The sequence below is a fragment of the Oryzias melastigma genome, linkage group LG24 (assembly GCF_002922805.2).
Source record: "Oryzias melastigma strain HK-1 linkage group LG24, ASM292280v2, whole genome shotgun sequence".
Classification (NCBI taxonomy): domain Eukaryota; kingdom Metazoa; phylum Chordata; class Actinopteri; order Beloniformes; family Adrianichthyidae; genus Oryzias; species Oryzias melastigma.
This window is the reverse complement of record NC_050535.1, coordinates 10,267,432-10,294,295: the sequence shown is the minus strand read 5'-3', so window position 1 is coordinate 10,294,295 and position 26,864 is coordinate 10,267,432. Positions and strand designations below refer to the sequence as shown.

General features: G+C 37.9%; 2 protein-coding genes across 3 annotated transcripts in view; one reads left to right on the top strand and one right to left on the bottom strand.

Moving 5' to 3' along the window:
- mdga2a (MAM domain containing glycosylphosphatidylinositol anchor 2a) overlaps positions 1-26,864 on the bottom strand; it is a 215,292-nt gene that overhangs the window by 127,396 nt on the left and 61,032 nt on the right. For both annotated transcript variants that reach the window (XM_024290986.2, XM_024290983.2), the window contains one exon: positions 969-1,108. In XM_024290986.2, the coding sequence (XP_024146754.1) occupies positions 969-1,108 (140 nt within the window). The remainder of the gene's footprint in view (positions 1-968; positions 1,109-26,864) is intronic.
- LOC112157895 (low choriolytic enzyme) lies at positions 21,908-25,015 on the top strand. Its single transcript, XM_024290987.2, has 8 exons — positions 21,908-22,034; positions 22,156-22,174; positions 22,246-22,317; positions 22,393-22,539; positions 22,616-22,733; positions 24,112-24,290; positions 24,640-24,721; positions 24,807-25,015. Exons 1-8 carry the CDS (start codon positions 21,963-21,965, stop codon positions 24,937-24,939), a joined length of 822 nt encoding a protein of 273 aa, XP_024146755.1. The 5' UTR covers positions 21,908-21,962; the 3' UTR covers positions 24,940-25,015.

Here is a 26,864-nt window from a genome sequence, read left to right as displayed (position 1 = left end):
GGTCTGGCAAGATTTTATGCCAGGTTAAAAATAAAGTTTATAAGTTGAAAAATGTCCTTCTTTTCTCATTTAGGCTTTAGGCAGACAAATGTAAATATTGATTTATTTTAAAAGCATTTAAAAAATGTCTACAAACTAGTAGTGAAGGAGTGTGGACAAAGAAAAAACGTGGAGAAAAAAAATTTGAAAGAAAAAATAGGATTAGAAAGAACATGTAGAAAAAGTAGGGGAGCAGGAATGCTTGTTCTGACAAGTGTAATATTCGAGTATAATATTTATAAATCTATGAGATTTTAGCTTCTTGGAACCAGTTTTCATGCACCGCCAATGCTGTCTTTGCGTCTCTGTTATGTTCTTCTTCTGTGGTGCTGAGAAAACCCTCTGCTTGTCCTCTAGCTAGCAGCTAGTAGTGCTAATAGGATTAGCTTCTGCAAAATTATCCAAAAAAACAATTTAATCGGCGATATATGGATGCCGAGAATTTGCAGCACAAAAACTTTGATGTTAAATCTCCATTTTGACTAAATTTATTTTGTCAACATGATTAATAATGTCGGCAAATCTTTGCAGCCCATTTTGGCCTTGTTTATGAGATGTTCCTCAGATATAGCATTGAAAGAGAATAGTAAACACACAAACAAACAGAAAATCCTCATTTCTGTCTTATTAAACTCTGGAAGGATATATTTATTCAGATCAGATGAGTACAAACGAGAGCAAGAGCTGCTTTCATCACACCTCCCATGAGCCTTGGCGTGACCCAGTCTTTGTGCCGTGGCCTGTTTCTCTCTCATTATGCTCTGTTTTGGCAGATGTTTCTGCTCTTTTGTTGCTGCATTCTTATTAAATCTTCATCATTAACATGTAGGTGCACAGTGAAAACTTAAACCGTCAATAATTAAAGGCTGGTTTGGTGCAGATCTGAGCTTACAGGAGAAACCGTAGATGGGTTGCGGCGGCTTTCTCACCTGTGGTCGAGGGTGGCCCGTCACTAGACAGGTGAGCTCCAAGGTCTCTCCTTCCCTGATGGTGTAAACTCTCTCTGTGTGCCTCTCCTCCTCCACATTACAGGCGTTCCCCGAGTGGATGATGCGCACAGTTGGAGGCGCTGTGAAGGACAAAGCAGCGTTAGCAACAATAGAGACACACACAAAAAAAGCATTTTGGAAACAGTTTCGACTTCAAGTTTGCACAGAAATTGATTTTTTTTTTCACCTCAGCTCACTAATGGAGCGGCGTTCACACACAAACCAAATGAAAAGCAATCAACTTATATTTCTACACCATTCCTTTAGGGATAACTTTGAGCAAGAAATAAGACTTTGTTTTACAATCAATATCAATACATTGAAGCATTTTCTCATAAAGCTCTAATTTAGTTCTTAATGTCAATAAAACCCAGAATGTAACCTTTTTTTGTTTAGTTTATTAAAAAGTTTTTAAAGAAAAAAGGTTATAAACAGCATCAACTTTTCAATAAGAACACTTTCCACTTTTTCACTAAAATAAATGAAAGTGTTTATACTGTTGAATTATGTCTAATCTTGCTGTTGTCTTTTTAGTTTGCTAGCGGGAGAGCATGTAAACAGAGAGCTCTCAGTATTGGGGAGGAGAAATGGGGTGGAGTTGCTCCATGCCAATGGTCCCGCCCACAAGTTGGAGGCAAATTTCAACAAGAGGACCAACAACATGGCACCAAGATGGCGTCGGAGCATCGTTAGCTGGAAGTTCTCTGCAGTAGTTTGAACAAAGTTCACGTTTTCACCTAGAAAATCACCGGAACCGGGTTACGGTTAGGATAAGGGATAAAAGGATAAAAATCTTCTACTATATATACACAAATTCAGCTTCTGCTACCGTTGCAACATTTCTGCTTCTAACAAGGGTCAACATTTGATATTTCTCTTTGTCTTTTATAACTATAATGCTATGTACACATTGAGTATTTATCTAAGAATGCACATTCAGCCCATGGTGAAGGGAGAGACTTCTTTTTCAATTATCTCCTCTTTAGTGAGTTTGGCGAGTTTCCGAAATGTTGAAGTGGAACAAATCTCGCTAACTGACTACGAAACAGTTATATTCATTTTTAGCGCCCTTAAAATGACAAATATAGATCATGTCAGGAGAGAAGTTTATCTATAGATGAAAAACAGATACAGATGTTATCAGGCTCATTGTCGTGTCTGGGTTCAGCTGATAAACCAGCGACACTCTAAGTTTGGTGAGTTTCTCCGTTTGGTTCGACTTGGTTAAACTGGTAAGGCACGTTCAACGGCTTCATGCCTTGCCCGGAAACAACTGTAAAAACGTAAGAGTTTTGAACACAAAAGCCCAAAATGCATGTTAACGGCTTTTAGATAGATTTTAATTAAAAATAGCCACTTGAATGTGAATTGCAGTGGGCTTTGTACTTTGGTTGACTGTCAGACATTTATTTTTCTCTGACTTCCTTGATTAAAAAAGGAGTTTGGGATGATAAGAAACAAAAGGGGATAAAGTAGGAGGCAACGATTCTTCAGATGCTAGACAGAGCTTCAACTCGAACCCCCACCCTGGACGAAAAGCCGTCATGCTACTGAGCTCAGCTCCTGGTGTTTGTCTCATCAGCTCATAACCTGGATGCTCAGTCATGCTTCTCTCCCACAGACAGATGCCAACACAGGAGCTGATCGTCAAGCCTCGCTGAGCCACTCAAGCTCCTCCCTTTTATGTATTTGTTTTCCATTTTCCATTTGGAGTTGGAGGCCCCGAGCCCAGCTAAGCCCCAATGCCATTTATCCTGATGAGCCAGCATGTCTGCAGTCCTGGAGGAGAGCAACACCCACCCGTAATTAAGGATCCTTATCTGCATCACAGCTACACACAAACATGCACTTATTCTTGGTGCAGACAACACCGAGCTTAAAGCCACAAAAGCAAACAACACTCTCTTGAGCACATATAATGAGAACACTTTGGTTTTAATAGTGGCGCATTTTCTTCTCCCTGGCTCTTTCATATCACTTGGCCCAAAGCAGGAACCAAAACTGCCGTAATTACTATGTAATCCTCTGTTTGTTTAGCTTTCAGTTCTGTTAATAATCCGATTTTATACTGGAAGGAGAAGAAGGGGCAGAGAAATGGTCAAGATGGAGTGTTATTGGATGGAACATCACAGACTAAGACAAAGTGTCAGCTCTTCCTTATTGCTCCTCTAGCATCTCCCCGGTTGTCCAAGTTGGGGTTGGATGTCCTCTCAGTGGTAATATAAAAATCATTCCTACTTCCAGTGTTTTAATTGGCTAATTGGGCCATGCAGACAGACTGGGATTAAAACAGCTCATAGACATAACATAAAACTCCTGGCCAGCTAAAACCCTTCAGCTTAAGAAGCAGCTTTATGGAAAATCTAAATTTCAACTTTTAATAAAATAGCACAAACAAGAACCTTCAGAGTGCGTGTTTATGCTACGAAAATAAACTGCATCCACTGCAGCTTGTTAAAAATAGTATCTGGGAAGAAAAAAAAAGCACTGTTATTTGCAACATTCTAAAAATAAAGAACACTTTGGGGATTTTGATCTGTTTTTGTTCTAAAAATGATTATTAATATTCTGAGTGAGTACTTGAACAACTACTGAATAACATACAGAACACATGATGCAAAACTGCACAAGTTGGGTACAATTGATGTGGAATTTAAGCATCACCAGAAACTACTATGTTAAATCTTAGGGCATTAAATTATACTGTTGTGGGATTTTGTTGACGGCTGTTTTTATGTTCTAAACACCAGAGGATTCAATAAAAAAAATAAAAAATACACACATATATATACTGTATATAATTTAAATCTAGCACTTTGTGTTATACTTTCCTTATATGTTATTGTTATTGCTTCTGCACCAAGAAAAGGTGATTGCTAATTTTATTGAACGAGTATGCAATGACAAATAAAGACTATTCTATTGTATTCTATTCTATTCAGGAGACACACAAATTTATATTTCAGAGCGAATACTTGGAAAACGAACCTCGCTGCATAGTATACAACCCTCTGTGACATGGATGGCTTTTTAAAAGTTTCATTGTGCGCGAAAAACATGAAATAATGAGAAAACGGCCCAGATTTTCTCATGTAATTTGTTTACTTTGCAAGAATAACAAATGATGCAAAGCTGTAAAATTTGATTAAAATTGATCTGTATTCCAGGAGTACACATGCTCATCTTACAATATACCGTTAGCATACATGCATACATTAATAAATTATCTTTAACTTGGTTTTCAAAACAAACTGAATCCACTGCTACTCTATAAAACTATGAAGAAACAACATATAAAATTATTTTTTTGTTGTTTTTGTTGTTGAAACACCAGAGCAGGGACCTTTTTATTTTTTCAGAGCAAATACTTGCTAAGTCAACCTACACACAGTATAGCATCAGAGCTTAATTTAACTCGAAGGACATAAATAAATTTTACTGAATATCTGACATTCTCAGTTTGCTTTATAAGTCATTAGAAATAACAAATGATTCAAAACTGTAAAAACTGTGTGTAATTGTTGTAAACACACTCATCTTACATGATCTCTTTACTTGTGTGCATGTTTACGGGTGGAACGTGTTGGGTAAACAGGAACCTTCAGGTTACGGTCTGGAAATGCACACATCAGCATGTCAGCCTGCAGCATAAATGAAACTCACTTCCCCCTCCACTGACCATCTGCAGGCAAACACAGCCAAATCTCATTCACAGCTTCCTGACAGAAGATAAAAAAGAAAATCAAGGAGCTGCAGGCCAGAAGCAGGAGTCTCAGATGAGCACGCATTTATTTATTTTTATGTTTCATCATCTCCTTCACTGAAACCAGTGTCTTATTGAAAAATGAGTGCTTGACACACACAAAAAAATCAGCCCAGACTGTAGTGATAAATGCCCAGCACATGTGTGTGTGTTGGTTTGTATGTGAGTGTGCCATTCCTGAGAAGCTGCCTTCCTTGGCTCAGCTGCAGGAAATGGACACACTATCAACCACCAGCAGAGAAGATTAAGCTGGATTTGGCTAAAAGCAGCAGAGCTGGAGAACTGGCACGGCAAAGGAGTTTCTTGGTAATAACCTTGAATTTGACCAAAAAAATAAATAAAAATAAATAAATAAAAAGGGGGCAAAGCCAGAGCTTTGGATTGTTGCCCTTGATTTTATGCCCCAAGATGAACCCCAGAGGACCGCTAGCAATGTCCCACTTGGGTTCTGGCTCCATAATCACCATCTTTGCTAACAGGAAAAGAGAGGAGTTCAAAACAGGCCCAAAACATAAAAGAATATAGAAAAAAGGAAGGTTTTCTTGTTTAATAATTACCGATTCTCTTTGTAGAACCTTTGGAAATACAGTCGTTCTTAGTTATAAAAGGACTAAATCATTACATTACACTGCTCATCAACCAAAAAGTGTTGCTAGTATCATTTATTTAAAAGTAACCCCAACTAACATGGAATATACGCTTTTTTCCGGGATGCAAGGGACTGGGTATTTCATAAGTTTTTAATCACTGACTGTATATCAGAACTGGACTGTCCCTGGAGTTTCAAACAGAAGTTACCAGAAGCCAAAATCTTATAGACTTATATAGAGAAATAAGCAGCCATTACACAGTCATTCTAATTGCCAGAATAACCATTCTCACTCTGATACAATTTTATTAACATCTTATTAATAATCCTATTTTTTAAAGATATATAGTGCAAATTATTCAAGTTATAAACTGTTCAATGTGATCTCACGTTAAACATTTGAAAATTCTAATCTGGATCTTTCAGCTCCCAAGAAGTTTTATAGGTTGTTTTATTTTTTTACTTATTATCAATAAATATTTATACTCTAGAAAGGTGGAATAAATTGTCACGTTCTATGTAGGTCTCAATTATGTGGCCAGATTAAAAAGCCGTTGTTTGGGGACCCCAATGAAGCCCCCTTGGAAGTGGTAGGGGCTGGTCTTCCAATGAGCTCACCCCTGATTGGTGAGAATGGTTGCCATAGAAACTTTGACTCAGAAAGAATTGGACCAATAACTCCTTATTGACGGTTTCTGGTTCCAACATGGCGGCCTCCGTATCACAGAAAAATGGTGACTGAATTGACTTCAGTTCGTTTAAGACAAGCCAAACCATTTTCTATGGGTGACATCACACTCACTCAGTCTACCTCTCATATACAGTCAATAGTTTTACCCATTTTAACATCGACATAAAAATAAATGTCAAATTTGTTGACACTCTCCACTCCCCACTCTCTATTAGCTAAAAGTGACTGTAATGTGGCTGTTCTTTCTTTATTGCTACATATTTTTTGTGCATTTTCTAGAGATGTTCCTCCTCATGATTGCAGAAGTTTCTGGAAACTCTCCCCCTGCTGTCTTTAGTCAAAAACCATCCCACAATCCCACCTTTCCACTACCTTTCATCTCCATCAGTGTGGATAATGACAGGATCAGAAAGTCATTTCTTTTCATGCTTCGTCTTTATGACTTAAACAACGTTTCACAAAATAAAAACACCTTTGGAATAGCGAGTTGTTTAAAAGACTAAACTCTCACAGAACCATAAAAGTTCACACAGCTGTTTGTTTTTGCTTCATGATCAAAGACATCAAAGGGAACAACAGGAAAAGAAAAAAGCACAGAAAAAAGTAGTGATGTGGTGCAACACACCTGTAAGGTGCGTTTGAAGAAGTTTTAAGAGTCTGTCACTTTTTTTGTTTGTTTTTAGGGCATTTATAAGCTGATGTTTATGTCTGTACCCCCTAAAGTCTGTCATCAAGTTAGCTTTGATTTTTGAGGCTCGTCGGAAGATCGTCAGTCACAGAATCAGAATTTGTTCAGATCATCGCGAAGCAGAAGACACAGATGTTTCTGGTGCATCAGGTAGATGTAATCTACAAATATAAGTGCATATAAACCCCTCATTGATTAATCAATGGGGATTTAAAAAGAACATCTACAAAGACAGGATTAATCTACTGTAGGGGCAATGTGTAAATAGACATCATAGACTTACTCCTTTACCAACAGAAGTTGAGAGTAACAAAAATAATCTTTTCAACATGTTTTTGGATTCTTATGCTTCATTCAGACTAACTTGGGCGTCAAATTTGCTTTTCTTTCGACACACATCAAAATTGATGTCCAATGATGAACTTGATGCACGAGACACTCGTTTTCAGCCTCATTGGTCCCTTTATAATGCATGGAAGACACGGATGATCCTGAGAGACAAGTTTTATTTATTTTGAAGAGTTCTAAAAAAATTTTACATACACACATCTCCATGTCTGGATTCATGAGATCATTCAGACTCTTCCTGTACGATGAGGTTCACCATCTACTGCAGGAGCTTCATCTAAATACCAACTTTCTGTCTCTCTGTGACCCAGTTTGACGACTAGCAGACCCACAATAGTCCAAGAAGGGAAAACAAATAAATAAGAACATATCGCGCCACTTCATCTGAAACAACCGGCTGCCAAATTGCCATGCCCAATGCTCAAAACATGTCATAAGACCACTGATTACATCTGTGTATTTACTTAAACCATTAGAACACACTGTGACGTCACCGTAACAGAAAAATATCAGAAATGTCTTCTGTGGTTTTGTAGTTTATTCCACATCATTTTATTTTTAAGGAAAAATGGTTCCTGGGCTCTTATGGGTTAAGATTGAAACTGGACGTCTCTGATGCAGGAATTGCATGTGGTGTGAATGAAGCTTAAGAGTGAGTTAGAGTACAAAGAAAAGGCCTTCTGGACCTTGTGACTGTATGGTGTGTAAGAATTGTTTAATTATATAAAGTGTATTAAAGTTTCTCAAAAATAGACTGGATAATAAGTGGAAGAATTTTTATATCCAAGCAAAGTCCCTAATGACCAATCATTTGTGTTCATGGACTGGAAGGTAAATCTTAAAACTTTTATACTATGTTTACATCGGGTTTATAAATCCACATTTGAGTAACTGCTTTCAAAAAGAAAATTTATGTAAATTAACGTGTCTATGTTTCTGCCTTCTGCGTTCAAAACTCTCATGTTCACAAGTCACTACTTAACTTCAAAGCCCATTTTTGGGCTTTATGTACAAAATGCAGCACCATTGAATATGCACTAATAGTTCAACTAGTTTAATTTTGCCCAATCAGGGCCTCAGATTTGGTAGTGACTTATGAATAGGGCCATTTTCGAGACACGGAAGTACCAGCTGTTTGAAAATGAATCATAAAGGTGAAAGTACCTTTTCAGTTTGAGCCTGGCTACAATTCTAAGACACCAAAACTTTCACATATCGGGATAGAGCTGTGAAAGAAAAAGCCTGGAGCAAGATTTACGAGATTTGTACTACTTGGACATTTCACACAAAGCCTCTTAAAACTGTGAGTTCAGCTGCTTGTATCACCATATGCAAAAAAATAGCTAAAAAAAACACATTCAGCTTATTCTTGGACGCACCACACATGACTTATGTGTTAGTGTAAAGAAAAACGTACAGAAAAATGAAGAACTTCACCAAGACAGAAACCAGGCTTGGACTCAACCCAGCATCGTTCTGGAAACACAGATGACCAATGACATTGTGTTGAAGTAAAACAAATAAAAAAACAATTTAATAAAGTGTAAAACAGAAATGTGACTTTTCTTATCACCTTTGAATTCAGAATAGTGTTTTATGCTCCTTCAAATTCTAATTTCTTTTACAGCTCTCTTGGTTTTGCGCCGTGCGAGGAGGCAAACAGCTGAGTGTTGACACAAGCCTTCACTGGGAGATGTCTCTCTCGCCTTCTGGCAAATATTTACTTCAAAGTTCATTCTGGTGCATTTTAGCAGCTAAACCTTGTAGTTCATTCGACCATCTATCACGCTGCTTACTGTCGGATAGTTACAGTTTCTCATTGTCTAAGTGCAATTTTCTTTTCTCCATGGAAAGCAATGGTGTGATGTTACAATAGCAGAGACTCAGCAAATCTTTAGAAGACAAAACCATCACAGTGAAAGAGAAAAGAGAGCTACACTACAAAAATAACAGAATTTCTCTAAATCAGAGGTGTAGACTTTTTACAGGGGGGTATATTGAAAAGACTTTTAATCTCGCCAAAAGACTTATATTCGAAGGCCATGTTCAAAAGAAACTCTCAAGGAAACAACATAAGTTGAGATACTGCAACATATTTGGTTTGGATTCAAGTGGAGACGCAGAAGGTTTTGTACTTCAAATAACATTGGAGAGAAAAGTTACAAATTAAAAGTGATTTATTTTAAAGCAAAAAAATATACATTACGAGAAGCTGTTTGCAAGTCAAATTTGATATAAGTTTGATTGGATGTTGGATCTCCTTCTTGGCTCTCCCTTCAAAATCAGAGAACGTGAGCCGACACCAAAGCAGTCTCCCCTGCTGTGTCATTGAGAAACTCATCCGTGAAGTCATTCTTTTCTGGACTGCCTTCAGATAGTTTTCCCTGCAGCTTCATACATATTATTACATCAGGAGTTGTGTGTGTGGGTATTGATTAGATAGTGTAATGCGCTGGCGTGTTCTCCTCAGCCTCTGCTGCTGTTGTAAACGAGTTTCTGCATCGATCCTCCTGCTCCCCATCATCACGCTTTATCCATCACGCGCCTGACAAAGACAAGCCTTTGAGGGTGCGTGGAGACTGTGGCATCACAGAAAACGCATGTTCGTTCATGCTTATTGGACAGCTTCTTTACTTGTAATCAAAAGGAACAGACTGACTGGGACAGATGAAGGTATTTAGCAGATATGGCTGCCTGTTTATTCAATTGGAAAGAAAATGGCAGCTTTTGTGGGTTTTCTCACACGAAGGCCATTCACAGGGGTTTACAGGAACACAAAAGAGGACCGACGGCCTTAACAGGAGAGAAAAAGTCTGGAAAGCTTTAAGCCTCAAACACTGCAGCTTTCCTTTGTTCAGCAGCAGTCTGCGCTGTCCGTGGTGCTGAAACATCAGCCACGGAAAGTGGAGCGGCACAGGAAGAGTCGCCGCAATCACTGCTGCTGCTGCTGCTGCTGCTGCCCACACACAGCCAGGAGGACTTATATAAGCAGATATTTTATTCAGACTTTCAGCACACGCTCAGACCATCCTCACTGCTGCTGACTTCAGCTGAATGTGGAATCAGCACTTCAAGCACTTCAGATGAACTTCAGCTGCAGACAGCTGGACAGTCTGCTGCCATGTGTTCTGCTCTCTTCATGTTTCCGTATCAGAGGGTTTTGGAGATCACTTTTTAAATATTAATGTTTCGATTTTCATTTTTATCTAGCGAAAAATCTGATTCTTCAACATATATAAGTGGGAAGAACTCAGAAGGTAATTAATGTATTTTTTGGAATATAAGTCACATTTTTGCATTAATTTGTAAGCTAGGTTAATTTGTAACTTATAAACAGATGCAGCTTATAGTGTAGAAAACATTGTATAAAATATTAGAGCATAACCTCACATTTATGGTCCAACATAAAGATGACAAAAACCCACAAAAAACATTATTTAGAACCAGAAATGTTGGATTTGTTGTGAGAATTCGCGTGTGAATGCTAACTGAGGCTAAAATACACTTAAAGTAAAACTGCAACATTAAAATTAATGATGTAATTTGAAACTAACTTGCTTCAAATAAAATTAGATGAACACAATATATGCGGTTGAGGAGTGTATGCACTTTAGAAGAAGCCAAATGAAATTGTTGGAGCTGAATCAGAAAAAAACAATCTAAATTTTTTGGAGAAAATAATGGAAAATAGAGACAAAAAATGCCAAAATAACTGCTAAATATGCTCTGATTATTCACTAAAATATCTTTCGTAAACATTTTTTAAAACAAATAAAAAAGCCAAATAAATGGACAGTATTTAAATAAAAGTGCAAATAGTTCACACATTTTAATCTGATATGTGGTTAACTAATGGTTGAAACCTTTCCTGATCATTGAGTTATTTTAATAAAACAACCAAATTTAGCAAAAACAATAAAAGAAAAACAAGAAAACTTTAAGTCAATCTGGAGAAGCTAAATATGGCAACATTTTGTTGCCAAAAATTGCTAAAGTAGCTAAAAAATTAAATAATATTCTAAAATGTGAAAACTGGTGGTAACTCTCAGTTGAGCTGAGTTTTTCAATTGTTATTTTTTTTTGTGTATTAATATACTGTCATTTAAAAAAATGCATATTTGCTTACTTACATCTAGAAATATTTTTGTACTTGAATTTAATTCAAGCACAAAAACTGGCAACTGTTGTTTTATTTTTTAAACTTATTATTTTTTGAAATAATGAAAATGATTATCTTTAAATAAAAAAAGATCTGAATTTCTGACCGAATATAAGTCTTGGGATACACAGAAAGAGTGGATTACTTCACCAAAAATAACATCAATTTCTGTATGAAAAATCATTAAAATGCTCAGAAATCTGAATACAGAATTGTGAAACAATCTTTTAGAATTTTTCTGAATCATGACAAAATTAAACCATTTTTTCAGTAATCCTTCATTGAAGAAATTGACCTGCCTCCTTCATCATTTTTGCAGTGAAAGAAAGAGCAGCTTTTGAAATTACACATAAAATATATTTTTACCTCACAAACAGGCCCCCAGAAATAACACAAAATTCTAAAAATTGGACAATTTCCTTTGAAATAAGTGAAAAAAATAAAAATAAAACAATCAGATAAGGAAAAAAATACTCCTTCCAAGAATTTGTATCTTGGGAAATACACTTTTCTTTTAAAGCTAATATTATTTTTCTTTTGAAAAACTTTAAGATTATTTTTCTTGCATGACAGAAAATAATAACTTTTTTCTTGATTCAAGGGTCTTTTTACATTCTGTTTTTGTAGTGGAGATCAGAGGAATTGCATTTAGAGTTAATTTCCCATCATTTTTTGTAATTCTGGACCAGGTTCTCCCATTTTTCACCCAATTCTAAATTAAGCTTTTGTCTTCATGCTTATAGTTATTTTATGTGAAAGCTAAATTTGAATAATTTTTGAAATATTAACTTTTTTATTTGAAATAAAAAAGGTGACTTTATGTAAAAGCTGTAAATACAGGCTGAAGGTTTAAAAAATTTACAATAACTGAAGGTCAACAAGCCAAATCCTGACTGATGACATTTATAGAATAGAGTCAATCCAAATGAGAAAACTGTATTTTTCCCTCAAAGCAGTCAGACATAATGTATTGCAGCTGAGCCACAATCAAAAATGACTTTATTTTTTTTCCACGTCAATCTATTTTCTCCCTTTTATGAGCCATGTTGGCAAACAGAGGCTGCCGTGGCGGTTTGATGTCCCTAAACAGCACTAATCGGACATCTGTAGGGAAGGATAAAGCACAGATTGGCTGCCGCCGCACAGCAGTTATCCACTGATAGGCCAAAACTATGCTCAACACTCGCGTGGTCGGCTGACGAGCGCCAGCATCCTCTCTGCACTGGTACTGAGGGTCGGTGGCGGCGGCGGATCACAGAGGACCTGGCAGACACTCTGAGACTGGGTGCTCCTCGCCAAACAAGCTGGCTGATAATTGGGTGCAGCCTCTGTGGACGGACCGATTGTCCGAGCTGGGCCCACAGCACAACCTGGTGGCTGGATCTCCTCAAGCATCAACACCTCAGCGTCCTGAACCTGCCAGGACCAGACTAAAGGGGGCACCACTGAGACAGTGGCGAACCTGACAGGTCCACATCAGGAGTTACATTCTAAAGCCTTAGGTTCATCTGTGGTGGGTCTCCCTTGTGTTACGTAGGGGTCAGTCTCACAACCATCAGTTAGTTTACGTTGAGTATCTGGTCTGTGTTGAGTAGTTCCTCCAAAACGTTGGCAATCAGACTCCATGCCCTCTTCTTCCTCACTGAGTCCTTAATGTTATATTTTTGTACTTTCAAAATTAAACTTTCGTCATCCATGGCGAAAATGGACGGAAGTATTAATCCGCGTAATGGCATGGGAACATCAAAAAAATGTAAAACAACATTTTTTATATTCTTATATAGAAATCTGGACCTGTTTCCTGTTTCTCCAGATTTTTGCCTCGAAATCTATGCATCAACCAAGTGGATCTAGAACTCCTGTGCGACAGTAGTCAGGTGCAGACATGACGGAGGCGATACAAACATTCCAATCAAAGACTATTCTTTTTTGTGTTAATACAACACAAAGGAGACGCACCGCTGATGGACCAGAGGAAATCAGGCTTGAGTTACAAGCTCCATAATGGGGGGTTGACACATACAGATAGTGTAGGTTTTGTGGTTGTGCGGGCCTGTGGAGGGTCGTATGAAGGAGTGGCTGCCTTAGTCAGGTTATGATTTTAGTTATGTGATATTTATGCCGTAGCCTTAACTGTCCTTATGGCTGGATATGGTTTGTCTGTGGGTGAAAAATGGGTAAATAGAATAGAAACATACTTTATTCTACCCAAGCAGGGGAAATTTAGCTGTTGCAGCAGAATACACATTTACACAGCATGCTAAACACACTTCTAATGGTCAAAAGAAACAGAATAGTCATTACTTACATTAGATAGAAATATAAGAATGGAGCACATGTGGCCCCCACAAAATTTTAAGATTATAGACCACTAGGCGAGCTCGTAGAGTGAAAATGTTCATGCACTTACAGGCATACTGTGGGCGACAGGTAGTGGCAAACATTTTTACAGCAGGTTAATGTATAGTAAGTCAGACGCTGGCAAGGTAAACAGATTTTTCATTCTTTCAACCTCCTCGAAACTTGTGCATGGAAAGGCCCTGTCAGTTCTGTTCTAGTGATAAATCCACCCTGACTGTTAGAATTTAGGAAATCGCAGAATATAGTTTGTGTGGACATCCTATAGGCAGTTATGTATCACATGCACACCTCTTAAATGGAGCAGTTGTGCACGGTCAGTAAGGAGCAACTACTTGCACTTAGAGCGTGGCATCCGTGCACCGTACGACAGCATCGCCTGTATGTGAAAAGTGCAGAAACCTACATTACGCTAACAAAAACTTCACGATACATCAACCATGCGCACAAACCAGCGTATGTTCCAGTTCAACACGTTTTCACCCCCACATTGACATTTGGTTAAGGACCCTTCTGTGTCAAAAACAGACATTTTGGGTGTCCCCTACTTGTCGTATTTTTGATTTGCTGGCTGTTCCCATTAAATCATGGGTCCCCAAAAATCGGTCCAGTACGATACCCTAAGAAGAAAATTCAAAATGAAAATGAAAACAAATGTGCTTATTTTTGAAACTAATTTACCTGCACAGACACCTATATAAGGCACACAGAAATGCCATTATTGGCAATACATGTAGTCGAGGGACCTGAGAGTCCAATTTTTGAACACTTAGGTGTGTGGCATTTGGGATCAGGGATGGCTGGGGAAAGGTTTGCTCCCACTGGGATCAGGGTTGGACGTGGAGCGTGCACTTCCACTCTTTCTTTGTCTAGTGGTACCTTTTCTCAAATCCTAACCCATTATTGATCCCCTAACCAGGTACCAGTTCGCATTCAGGCCCGGTTTGCACCTGGTACCGCGTTTGGTAACGATTCGGGGCCGGTACTACTTCCAGTGCCGTGTTAGGGTACCTCTACTGTCCACGTCGGGTACCACATCCGGTACTGCAGACCCTTGATTGTACAAACAACCAAAATGTCAAAAAACGACGAGTTGGAGACTTCTAAAACGTCAAAAAGTGATGTGGAGGGGTCCTTAAACAAACGTCAGCATGTAACGACTTGGGGATGAGAATGATTTGTCCATTTTCATGACGTCCCTTAAGGTGGTCGTACAAGCCTCAGAAGAACTGCAAGACAAACCTGCACTCCCTTTAAGACAAGGCTCTCCTTTCTACGAACCTTCCAGCGCAACTCAAAAACCCACAGCACCCACATGGGTCAACCACTATTAAGAAAGAAAAATAAATGTGCCCCTCTCACTCTGGACATCCACAAAAAATTTCTCAAAACCACCCCTGACTTTTAACAACATCACCTCTGTGCAATGTTAAGATAATTTGCAACCTTTCTTTCACTAACATTCACCACGCAAACCAGTAGATGGTGGTACCAGAGCACAGTTTCCTGACAATACGACAAAGCTGGAAAGAACAGACTCTTGTGTCTTTTCCTTTAAAACTTGAGATTAACTCGACACTCTTTTGCTTGCATGCTAATACGCTAATGGCAAATTGAAAACACAACAAATAACCTGATGCCTGATAACTGTTGAATCAAGTTTCATTGTGTGTAGAGTAAATTCCTTCCATGTTGCAGTAATTTCATTTGTGTGAGGACACAATGAGAAAAGTAAATCGTAGACGGCAGCGCCGTTGTCTGCAAAGGCGCAGCGCCACACAAAGCTGATGCGATTATGCAAAACAACTGCAAACGACAAGTAGGGGACGGCAGAAGGCATTTATGGTGTCTACACAGGCACACTTTTACCACAGAGAGGGAGAAAGAAGGAAACAGCGATGTGTTTAAGTCATGCAAAATAGACACTGGTTAAAGATAAAGACCCACTAATGAAAATTGTGTTTTAACATTTCTTGTAGCAATTTTTCTCACTCTAAGAGACTTTTCTAAAGAATAAAAATTGCATTTCTGTCTAAAAACGACTAAAAAGACCACTGGGAATGCTTTTAAGATAGATCCAAAGTCCTGACACCTCCATGCAAAATGACTTTAGAGTCTGTATCTACAACTGCGTTTGCTGAACGAAAATAACGGTGGCCCAGAAAGTTCAATCCACCTCAAATTAAACAAACGGTTGAAAAAACAGTCTTGAGCTTCCTCACATGTTCTTCTTCAGACTTTTTTAGAGTGTAGCATTCAAAACAGCCGTATAAAGCGCTCCATGGGTCACCAATCACATCATTATCTTCTGAATGGACTGTGCAAACTGGCTGAGACCTGATCAATTGCATAATTACAGTAATGCCTCCGCACGTCTGTAATTCATACCACTTTAGATGCTATTCAGTGAGTTTCTCTCTGCTTGCAATAGAATGTTGTATGTTGACTCTCTGTACAGATGCGGGTCAGAGTGGAAATGCATTTGAAACTGAAGAAATATCCGAATTATCAGGAGATATAAAAATACAACAACATAACATGAACATAACAATCAAGATTCTTGTTTTTGTTGTGGATTGGTTTCTGCCCATTAATGTTGGACACAGATGTTTCACAGTACAGACAAAAAAAAGAAAAACCCACATCACTTCATTTGGTGCTCGGCAAGAAAGAGCAAAAAGTCCATTTGCTCCCCGTCATGCTCCATCACAGATCCCACTCCTGAAAGTGTTGAACTACACATCAGAAGACATCCATCATGTGAGGACTACCATATACTGGTAATTATATGTTGGCAGAGCCAAAAAATAACTAAATGATTGTGCTGACCTGAGGCCTGACTCAGACCATAGCTGCTTTTTAAATGGTGTAAACACAGCAAAGCAGAAGCTGTTGACATTGGAAAGGTGGATTACTGTTTCTCAGTAATGGAATCTGAAACCGAGAACATCACAAACATCTTACAGCCCAGAAGAGGATTTCCTGAATGTACACAGTCCTGTTGACTCACTTTAATACTCAGCGTTATCCTATGACACCAACGGTAGTCTACTCATTTGATACTCTTATGATATAAGTTTTATTTCTGAAAATTGTTGGCTTGACTAATCAGTCTGACCCATCATTGCTCTGATCATTTGTTGGACTGTCCAATTGTTGGCCAAACCAACCATCAGTAGTTTAGACCAATGGTTAGTCTAACCAAAGCAACCGACCAATCTTTGTTTCCATGAAGAGGTTTCTTGGTCTCTGGCCTTAACGCAATTTCAACAAATTATAATCAATACTAACCAACCCTGTCTAATCAAAAGAAAATCCAAGAAACAGATCTTCAGAGGAAAGAATTTTCTCCACTTTGTGAATTATCAGAGATATGTTTCTTCTTTCATTGGTTCCAATCAATATAACTGGGCCACCGTTTATAGGTCTATGCAATGTTGATGCAATGAGGCAGCCGTGGTGTAGCGGTAGGGCAGTTGACCTCTGATCTGAAGATTGCAGGTCCAATTCCCGCCTTGCCACCCTATGTATCGAAGTGTCCTTGGGCAAGACACTGAACCCCACATTGCCTCTGATAGGAGGTTGGTGTGAATGTGTGGGTGAATGGGACTGTGAAGCACTTTGGGCCTTTGAGGAGGGTAGACAGCGCTATACAAATATACCCCAATATTTGGCATCACAAAATTTCCTGGTAATGAGATTTCAGTTGAAAGTTGATAGTTTAGCCACTGTCTCTTTAATATGGACCTCCCAAAGTTGTCTTAAAAATGTAACCTTTAACCAGAACACATAAATAACACGCTCTTTGACATACCGTGACTCTTCAACCATTTGCGTTCAACGATCCATATGCAACACTTTACGTCAGTACTTTACTAAGTGTTGCATGCTGGTGCAAAGCCAATGTTTTCTACGACAGAATCAGCTGATATCAGCCCATATCCATATTAGGCTCAGACCGCTTTTCTCTACTTCAGGATCCTATGAAATCACGTTAATTGTAGCGATTGAGGAGTTACAGTAATCGAAAGAATGTCTATTCTAGAGCTAAAGCTCCAGTGTTAAAAGGGTTAACCAAGGCTGACAGTTTGTTAAACTTATTTATAACAGATGATGGGAGGAGGTGTGTCCAAGCTATAGGTTCAATGCTCTTCTCTTTTCTATAAATTCTAAAACAACAACAAAAGAAACACAAATCGTTTTTTTGAACAAAAGCCTTATATAAATCCAAAATTATACTCTTTTTTTACAGTCCAGATACCTTTAAGTATGTTAAAGTGGGTTACTCACAGGTAGTGATTGTTGAAGAACAGGAAGATAGATGACAAAAGTGCACTAGTAAAGAATTCTTTTGTGTCCTTGCAGGTTTTAAAGAGCCCTATTGGTGGTGTTGAGACTTTCTTATCGGACCTCTTCAATGACCTAACTATTCCAACAAGCTTGTAGCCCACATGGCAACAACCATAGAGCTAGAATGCCGTCTCTATCCATCTCTATCTACAATCACAAGATGGGGCTCAAAAAATGTTGATTTCTGTGACTCATGCTTTGATTTTAGGGTTTTTCTTGGGGAGCAGAGTTATTTGCTGTGTTGTAGTCGTATTAAATTGTCACAGGTTGCATTTCGGGGCTAATTTCATTAAGTCGCACACTCCAGTGGGAAGCGAAGTGGATTTGTGATGCTGCAAAGCTCGAAATGAAACTTAAATTACATTATTTATCCTGCAGAGAAGAGGAGGAGAAAAAAAATAATAAACCAAATCAAAAGAGAAGCACAGAAGTTTTCAAGGATCCCCTTGAAGATACAAAGATGGACTGACAGCAGATCAACAAAACAAGACAGAACGGGAGGCAACACAGGTGGAAATCGACCAACTGAAAACACGAATGACAAAGACATGAAGCAAACCTGATCTGCAACCCCAAGGACAAAATATTATGACGAAAACTGGAACTGAAAATCTAAACCTCTTGACAACATTGTGCTTTTGTGAAGAGGTAAAAGGTAAAGGTAATGCCAGAGATGGTCACGTACTGCCCTTCAACTGTATATGGATGTTTTTTCCTCCAGTTGCTAAGCATTAAAAACATTTTTTTCATTTCAAATGTAGTTCTAAAGCAGCATTAGAGATGAAGTTCGAGCAAACGGAGAGGCCATACATCACTGAGCATTACTGTGCTGAGCCGCGACTCTAAACACAAATTAGATTACATGTGCACTAGTGCAGATCAACCGAGTCGGACAGGCACAGCTTTAAGTGCAGCGCATACACAAAGACCAACACACGTTCGTATGTTCTCTGCGCTTCAGAACAAACACTGTGAAATCTGCAAAAAGCCCAGAGTTTTGTCCGAGTCAACACATCCGGCAGCTGTTAGATGCACTCGCTGAGACTTTGGCTCTGGGAAAATAGAGGTCATAAATGTGACGTAGGGTGGAACGCGTCAGCTAAGTGATGCTGCCGGTTCAAATCACAAATGGGTTCACAAATTCTAAATCTGAAAATGTTGCAATACCTCAAATGACCACTGGAGGCTGGTTTCAAATGGGCAACATTTTCCCATTTAAAAAAGTTAAATTTTACACCAAATATAAATGTTCCTATTTTCTGCACCAGAGTATGAGACACAAAAAAATAAGAAAGAACGCGGTTCTTTAACCCCTCCATTGTGCCTCTCTAAAGAAAAATACAAAAGTTTTAATTTGAAAAAGAAACATATTTTAGGTTTATCTTATAGATTTAAGAAAGATAAATAAAAGTCAAATGTTTTTCAACTCTTTCACAAATAGTTGAAGGATAGTGGGTATCACTCCTTCAGGATCCTGACTACAGTACTCATAATGCTCCAACAATCTATCAAGCAGTTTGGCTTTATAGTTGACCAAAACTGAAACATTTTGGTAGATGTTTGAGTGCTTTTTACCACAGAAAATCAAGCTGAAGTCAGTACACATAACCAGAATTCACACACCGGAATTTAAGGTGCACTTTCTGTTTTTAATAAAAAATCACGGATATTAATTATAAAAAACATGACAAGGGTCACTTCATTTGCTCTGATTTATTTATTTTGTATTTAGATTTATGAATTTCTGGTTGAGATCCACCACAACCAATGTTTTTGTGTGTTTATTTTTTATTATCCCTACATTTCCTGCATTGAGATGATTTTATGTGGTACAGGATGTCTTTTATTTTGAAAGAACAGCATGACCTTCCCTAAAGAATTAAAACCTAATTCATATTTTGAAAAAAGGCTGTTTCCTCTTTATGTTTCTGTTTTATATATGATTAAAAAAAACAAATGTATTTGCATTGATCATAATAGTAACAATACTATAAGTAAAAATAATTCTCATCTTTTTCTGAAGGGGAAAATACGATTTTGTGGCTCCTAGAAATCCCCCAGAATGGCTCTTAAACTGCTAAAGGTTTCAAACCCCTGTTTCAGATCTTGCAGGTTAACAAATAGTATATCTGGTTTTAAAAACGTAATGTTCCTTGATTTATTTTCTATTCACAGCAGCTGTGTGTGTGTTTTTGTTTTTATTTGCTGTTTTGATGTTATTAGAGCTCAGATTTGTGCACAATTAGGGCATGATTGCATTGGCAGGTGGGCAGATCCGCGTGTAACCGGATGCCTTTGTCTTTGCTTTAATTAAACAAAATGTTGATTGGTGGTTGTTACATCATCTGAACCACATGAACCTCTAATGACATTAATTTTCTGTTAACAATGCATTACAATTCAACTTTGCTTCAGCAACAATACATCCAGATTATCTTGATTCTTGCAGCTCCATCGCTTAACCTCATGTTTTAAGGTGGAGGGATTGAGTTTGTCTTGTACTTATAGACTCATATAGATTGTGTTTAAAGCAATTTTCTCATGTTGGAATCAACGCTGGTCATTTTTCTTTGAGCTACAGGCTGTACAAGGAAAAATCTACTATCAAAAAGGCTAAAATAGTGACAGAAACAGTCCGGGGCTCCAACTAATGCTTCCACACAATCCAGATCAAAGGTGCTCCATCCTCTAACATTATGAGAACGTCCAACCTGTGTCCACACACCTCTGACTTGACTGTTTAGCCCCAAACCTGCTGATGAAAGCTGAATGAAATAAAAGAAAAGCCTGAAGGATATTGGTGCCACGGCTCTGCAGAAAAAAAAGCAAAACACTTCAGGAGAGCTGAGCTGAGACGAAATTCTGTATTTTCTGCACTACCAGATAAATAAATGGTCTATTTTTTAACTTTTGTCATTAATGTAAAACATATATGTCATATATATACACATAAAAGGTGTACAGGAGTGTAAGGTGCATTAGGTTGCACAGAAATTGTCATAGGTAAGCTGTCACAAATGAGCAGACAGCTGGTTCCGCGGTGTTACTCCCATACGTGTTTGCAACAGGTAAAAAAAAAATCCACAATCCAACACCACTACATGTTACCTGCGTTAGTGCATTCACAATACACCCAACCATTTTTACACTTAAAATATATATATATATATAATACAGGCCAACAATTTGACGGTTTAACTCTCAAAATCCCTTTGAACGCAACCAGAATTAATCTATATATAAGGTGCTCCAGATTATAAGGCTCACTATTGGATTTTTTTTAATTAAAGGTTTTAAGTGTGGCTTGTATTGAGGAAAATACTGCGTAACAGTTCTATTTTTAAAAATAATCATTTTTTCCTTATTTCAAACTGAAAAATTAGTCAATTTTTACTTCTAAAATGAATATATGTAAATGTACCAATGTTTGTTTGAGTTCTTAGAACACCCATCAAAATCCTCAAAATCTTTAGGCAACAACCCAAGTTACTACTTTCTCAGAATGCATTCTGAGTTCTCAGCAAATGATCCCATCCACATTAGGAGGATACTTCTTTTAATCTCTTGATTAAACACTGGAATCACTAGTATCACCCTCCACCTGTCAGCTGCTAGTTTACTGACTCCAGGCAGGTGTGAGCTTTAAACGCTGCATTCGTTGGCGATAAGCGGCGAGCCCGGGTATCGTGATCTGACTCCCCGCTGGTTAGCAAGAGATCCATGAAACATGATGCTCAGAATCAGTGGCAGCCCGCAGACAACCGTAATCCTGCCAGAATGAGATTATCTCCATGTGGAAACAGAAAACATGGGTGGGAAAGGCACTCCCTTCTAAGACGACACCTGCTGGAAGCCCTCTGTTAATCTGTGTGCACAGACACACCTCGACCGGCTGTAAATACCAGCCCCCCTCCTCGACAGTTCTTCAGTTTGCTGGACTGGACTGGACGGAGTGGTGAAGCGTCTGAGACATCAACAACCGAGAAAAATGGACCTGCTGACCAAAGCGTCTGTGCTGCTGCTGCTGCTCCTGAGCATCAGCAACGCTCAAACTGACGAAGTAAGAGATTCAATTTGGAGCTTTTAACGCTGTGTAATGAATGATACGCCAGCATTTCATTAAAGTAGTTATGTTACAGTCAAGCTAACAAATTGGTTTCCGATTTTTTGTTCTCTTTCAGAAGGAGGAGGTAGAAAACAGTAAGTGACGGAATCGTCCCAAACGCCATGCGGTTTGACTTTGAGTCATCACAACTTCTGCTTTTTTTAAGAGTCATCAGAGGAGGAAACCGATGAGTCTGAACTGGAGGACGTGTCCTCCACCATCCTCAGAATGAACAACAGTGAGACGCAAATCCCTACTTTAAAAACTTGGGAAGGTAACAGGAGATCTTCTTAACCGGGTTGTATTCTGACAGAATCTCTGGAGGAACTGTTGGAAGGAGATCTGGTTCTTCCCAAAACCAGGAATGCCATGAAGTGCCTTGGTAATCCAGATAGCTGCCACTGGCCAAAGTCTTCCAACGGGATCGTGAAGGTTCCCTATGAAGTTAGCAATGACTACGGTGGGATGGTTTTCTATTTTTTATTATTAAGAAGAAACATGAATAAATCTTCTCAACTTGTTCTCTAACACCTCAGAGGAGAGTGAGAAGGAAACCATTAGGAACGCCATGAAGGACTTTGCAGCAAAAACCTGCGTTCACTTTGTTCCACGCAACAACGAGAGGGCCTACCTGAGCCTTGAACCCAGGTTTGGGTAAGTTCAGTAAAGTATAATAGGGGTGACTATATAAGTTCGCTTCCTTCCACTTTTTATCAAGCAACTGATTGAACTACTTCTGGACAAACTTCCTATTTAATCGTTTCAAAGTGTCAACATGAGTGTATAAGAACTAATATGTCTCTTTAAGATTAAGATCTATTTCGTTTTATCTTTGTTTTGATTGCTTGAAATAAACAATCTCCAAACTCAGGATCTCACGTTGTAGAAGTTGATGTTTATAGAACCAACACCACGTCTTTAGCAAAGGGCCTTGATGCTCAGCAGGGTTGTATACCTCCTCATTTCTCTATTACTAATGGCTCTCATTACTGGAGTCATGTGATCGGTCAGAATTAATTGAATTGTGCCCTAAATGTTGTGCAGCAGGTCACGGTTCCCACGGTAATATTGGTGGTGGTGTCATATGGCTTCTATCCAATAAAGAGATGGCCATTTCTAATTGTAGTGATTTGGCTTTGGATGTACAGTGGTTTGTGTTTTTCAGCAGAAAAAAAACCCAAAGGGGAGTAGAAGCTGTATAGTTATAAAATTAAATGTGTCGACATTACTGAGGAAAGTAGGCAAAGAGACGAGTTTGATTACTTTATTAGTGAAAATCACAAGGAAACATGTATTATGACATTTGTTTGGACCATAAAACACCGTAAGATATCAAAAGTCGCATAACATGTTTGACTACACTACCCAGAATGCCACAAAGAGCCAAGAAAAAGGTGATTGGTTAGAGAAGTTGATGGAGAGCTTAATAGCAAACTGTTGTTTTTCTTATGTGCATCTTTTATCTGCAATAATCATATAATAATAAGATAAATCAAAATTTTATTGACAATAACTCTCAAAATCATCCAGTTGTAACACATAAAATAAAAAATAATTCTGTCACTTTTTCAGTTCATTATGTTGGACATTAGTACATATCCCTCAGCCAGGCTCCTGACTACAGTACCCATAATTCTCCAACAAAACATCAAGAGATGCAGCTTCGTTTTTAACGAAAGTTGTACTTAAAAAAAAATTGGACAGATATTTGAGCCTTGTGCTCCATCAAATATCAGATCCAGGCCGATAGGGACAACCAAAATAAGACACCTTTTAATTTTAGATAAAGTATAGTAAGTGTACCTGGTCTCAAAAATATGGTTCTTGAAAAGTTTGAATACTGAGATTTGTCACATCTAGTATTGGTCATTTAGTAAGGAAATACAATATGACATAAATTTAGGTCATTTTTATTATTATTATTATTATTAACACCAGTGTTTAGTGAAGGTCGATCACTTCTTTCAAATACCATCAGACATAAACCCAGCTGACATATCTAGTTTGGCTTACATTGTGTTTCCTTTCTTAGCTGCAAGTCTATGATGGGCTATGTTGGAGACAAACAGGTGGTGGCGCTGCAGCGGTTTGGCTGCATAAAGCATGGCGTCATCCAGCATGAGCTGCTGCATGCTCTGGGTTTCTACCACGAACACACTCGGAGCGACCGCGACCAGCACATAAAAATCAACTGGGACAACATCATTGAATGTAAGAAACTCGTATGGAAAAAGTTTAGTCCACAACCAATGTTCATTCTATTGTTTATCAACAGGAACTGCTCATTTTATGACCTTTTGAGCTCCCATGGAGCAGATGCTAACAAACTATTTTCCCGTAACGCCACGATCAACCAAGACAAGAACCTAGGACAAACCACATTTTTATTCAGTTGTTACCATGGCAGCACGATGCAAATAAGACCAAACTAAGAGATCCACCAGTCACATGGCACCATCTTTAGGTCCTAAACTCATTCAGTAGCATTAGAATAGACATGACAGATACATGACAGCTGGAGTCTGAATACTTTATTACTATTTTTTTGTTTTACTTTAAGATTACACCCATAACTTTGACAAGATGGATACCAACAATCAGGGCACCCCATATGACTATGGCTCCATTATGCACTATGGAAGGTACGGTTGACCAGAAAATGCTATAGTTTAAATTTGGTGACAAATATTGACCACAATGCTGTTTTTTTGTTTTTATTTTTTGTAGAACTGCCTTTGGAAAAGACAGAAAGGAGACCATAACCCCCATCCCTAACCCCAACGTTGCCATTGGCCAAACTGTGGGGATGTCGGACATCGACATACTTCGAGTCAACAAGCTTTACAAATGCTCAACATGATATGAGCTGAAAATCCTATTTGATGATTCCTTTGATGAGAGGATTAAGGTGAATCATTAAAAGTTCTTGCAGTTTCCACTGGTTATTTATTTCCAATGTATACATGAAACCAATTTGTGAATATAAATGAAAGCTTCTTTGGACAAACTGTGCTTTGGAGGCAATCTATGAGACAGCTTTTTTATGCATTAGAATCAGCTCATTCAGATTGAGTAAAATTAAAGCTTTAATGGAGCAATTTAAGGGTAAAAACATTCTAAGATCGTCCTTTATGTCCATGTAATGTTAAGAAAATGCATTTGCTCAAGAGCACAACGAAAAATCATTTAGTCAATTCCTAACCTTGACAGTCCTGTATTTCAGCAACACAAAACCCCACAATACTTTAAATAACAAGAGTGACCCCTATGGATAAACAGCTCAAATTGAGACTCATGACTCAAGGCTTTGCTAAATGATAATTGGCTGAAGTGAGGGAAAAGAAGCTAAAACAAAAAACTGTTCAAAAAGGTATCCAAAGAGCCACAAAACATGCTAAATATGAAATTAGCAGTTAAAGCTCTATGTATAAGAAAGTTTAATGATCATCAAAGATGAACAGGCAACGATAAACCTTTTTAATGCCAAGAAATTATAAAATAGCTCAATGTTTTTGCATAAATTTCAATACAAAGGAAAACACCAAAAGCACAAAATATTGTTAAAACACTTATACAAAACTAATTTTAAAAGTTTTTAAAAATACTATTAAAGCATTATCAGCTCTAAAAATACAAAGGGAAATGCTTACACAGCTCTAATAGTGATGGCAGATGCTAAAAACTAGAAGTTAGCATTGTTAAATAACTTGAACTGAACGCAAAACTAGCATAACAAATTTTCTTTAAAAAATGTAAAAAGGTAATTATAGTGACCAAAGTTAATGACAAATGCTTAAAAAACTTCTAATAATTTGTATAAAATTGCCAAACAATCACCAATAAGTGCTAAAAGCTGAAACTGTTATGCCAAAGCTAGATGCTAAATTAGCATTACAAATGTTCTTTTTAAGAAAAAAAAAAAAAAGGTTAACTAATGCAAAAAAAGGCAATATTACCTCTTTAAATTGCAAACACAAATGCTAAAAAAGCTAAATTAATTTGCCTAAAATTAGGAAACAATGAGCAAGCAGAATGTGTTACGCCCAAGCTAAATGCTAAACTAGCTTACTAGCTTTTTTAAAAGGTTAAAATTGATGAGTTTAACTAAAAAGCGGTATTAACTGCTGAATTTGCCAAGTGAAAACATCAAATTAGTTGAAGAAAGTTGAAGTTCCTTGAAGTGAAATAATGGTAACAGTATCAGACACTGTAGGTCACTTGAACTGAACACCAGTTTTTAATGTTTGCTCTCTCAGTAGATAAAAATGCAAAAACTGTCTTTTCCTCAAAGCTTTCTAAGCTAAAAATCACTGTTGTGTGAATGGCAAATATTTCAGGTGCTGCAAAAGAACAAGCACTAATATTCTGCATGAGGGGGTTTGATTGCAGCAAGTTTTCTGAAGACTTTATATGATCTCAGAAGTGCTGAGTACTGATCTGGGAACTTGTATCAAAACTGCATGTATTCCTGCATGTATTCCGTCTTAAAAGCAGTTTAAAATGGCTGCAATAACCAACAGTTTCCCCCAAAGCTCTGAACGTTTCAGAGGACGACATAGATAATCATTCATTCTGTTTATTGCATATTGAAAACCTACTCTTTTATTCAAATATTGAAGATTTCAACACTGTTCGTGATCCAAGAACCTCAAAAAAGATTTTTTTTAATGATGACTGAAGCACAAATTTATGAAGCCCACCAAGTCTTAAATTGTCCATCTCAGCAGATTTGTTCATCGTGGAATAAAGACAACTTCTGTAACTTACATATGAAGCTCAAAAATA

Coding starts and splice junctions, on each gene's coding strand:
- LOC112157895 (XM_024290987.2), top strand. CDS start 21,963: ATGGACCTGCTGACCAAAGCGTCTGTGCTGCTGCTGCTGCTCCTGAGC. Junction 22,318..22,392: donor CATCCTCAGAATGAACAACA/GTGAGACGCAAA, acceptor GTATTCTGACAG/AATCTCTGGAGGAACTGTTG. Junction 24,722..24,806: donor TCCATTATGCACTATGGAAG/GTACGGTTGACC, acceptor TATTTTTTGTAG/AACTGCCTTTGGAAAAGACA.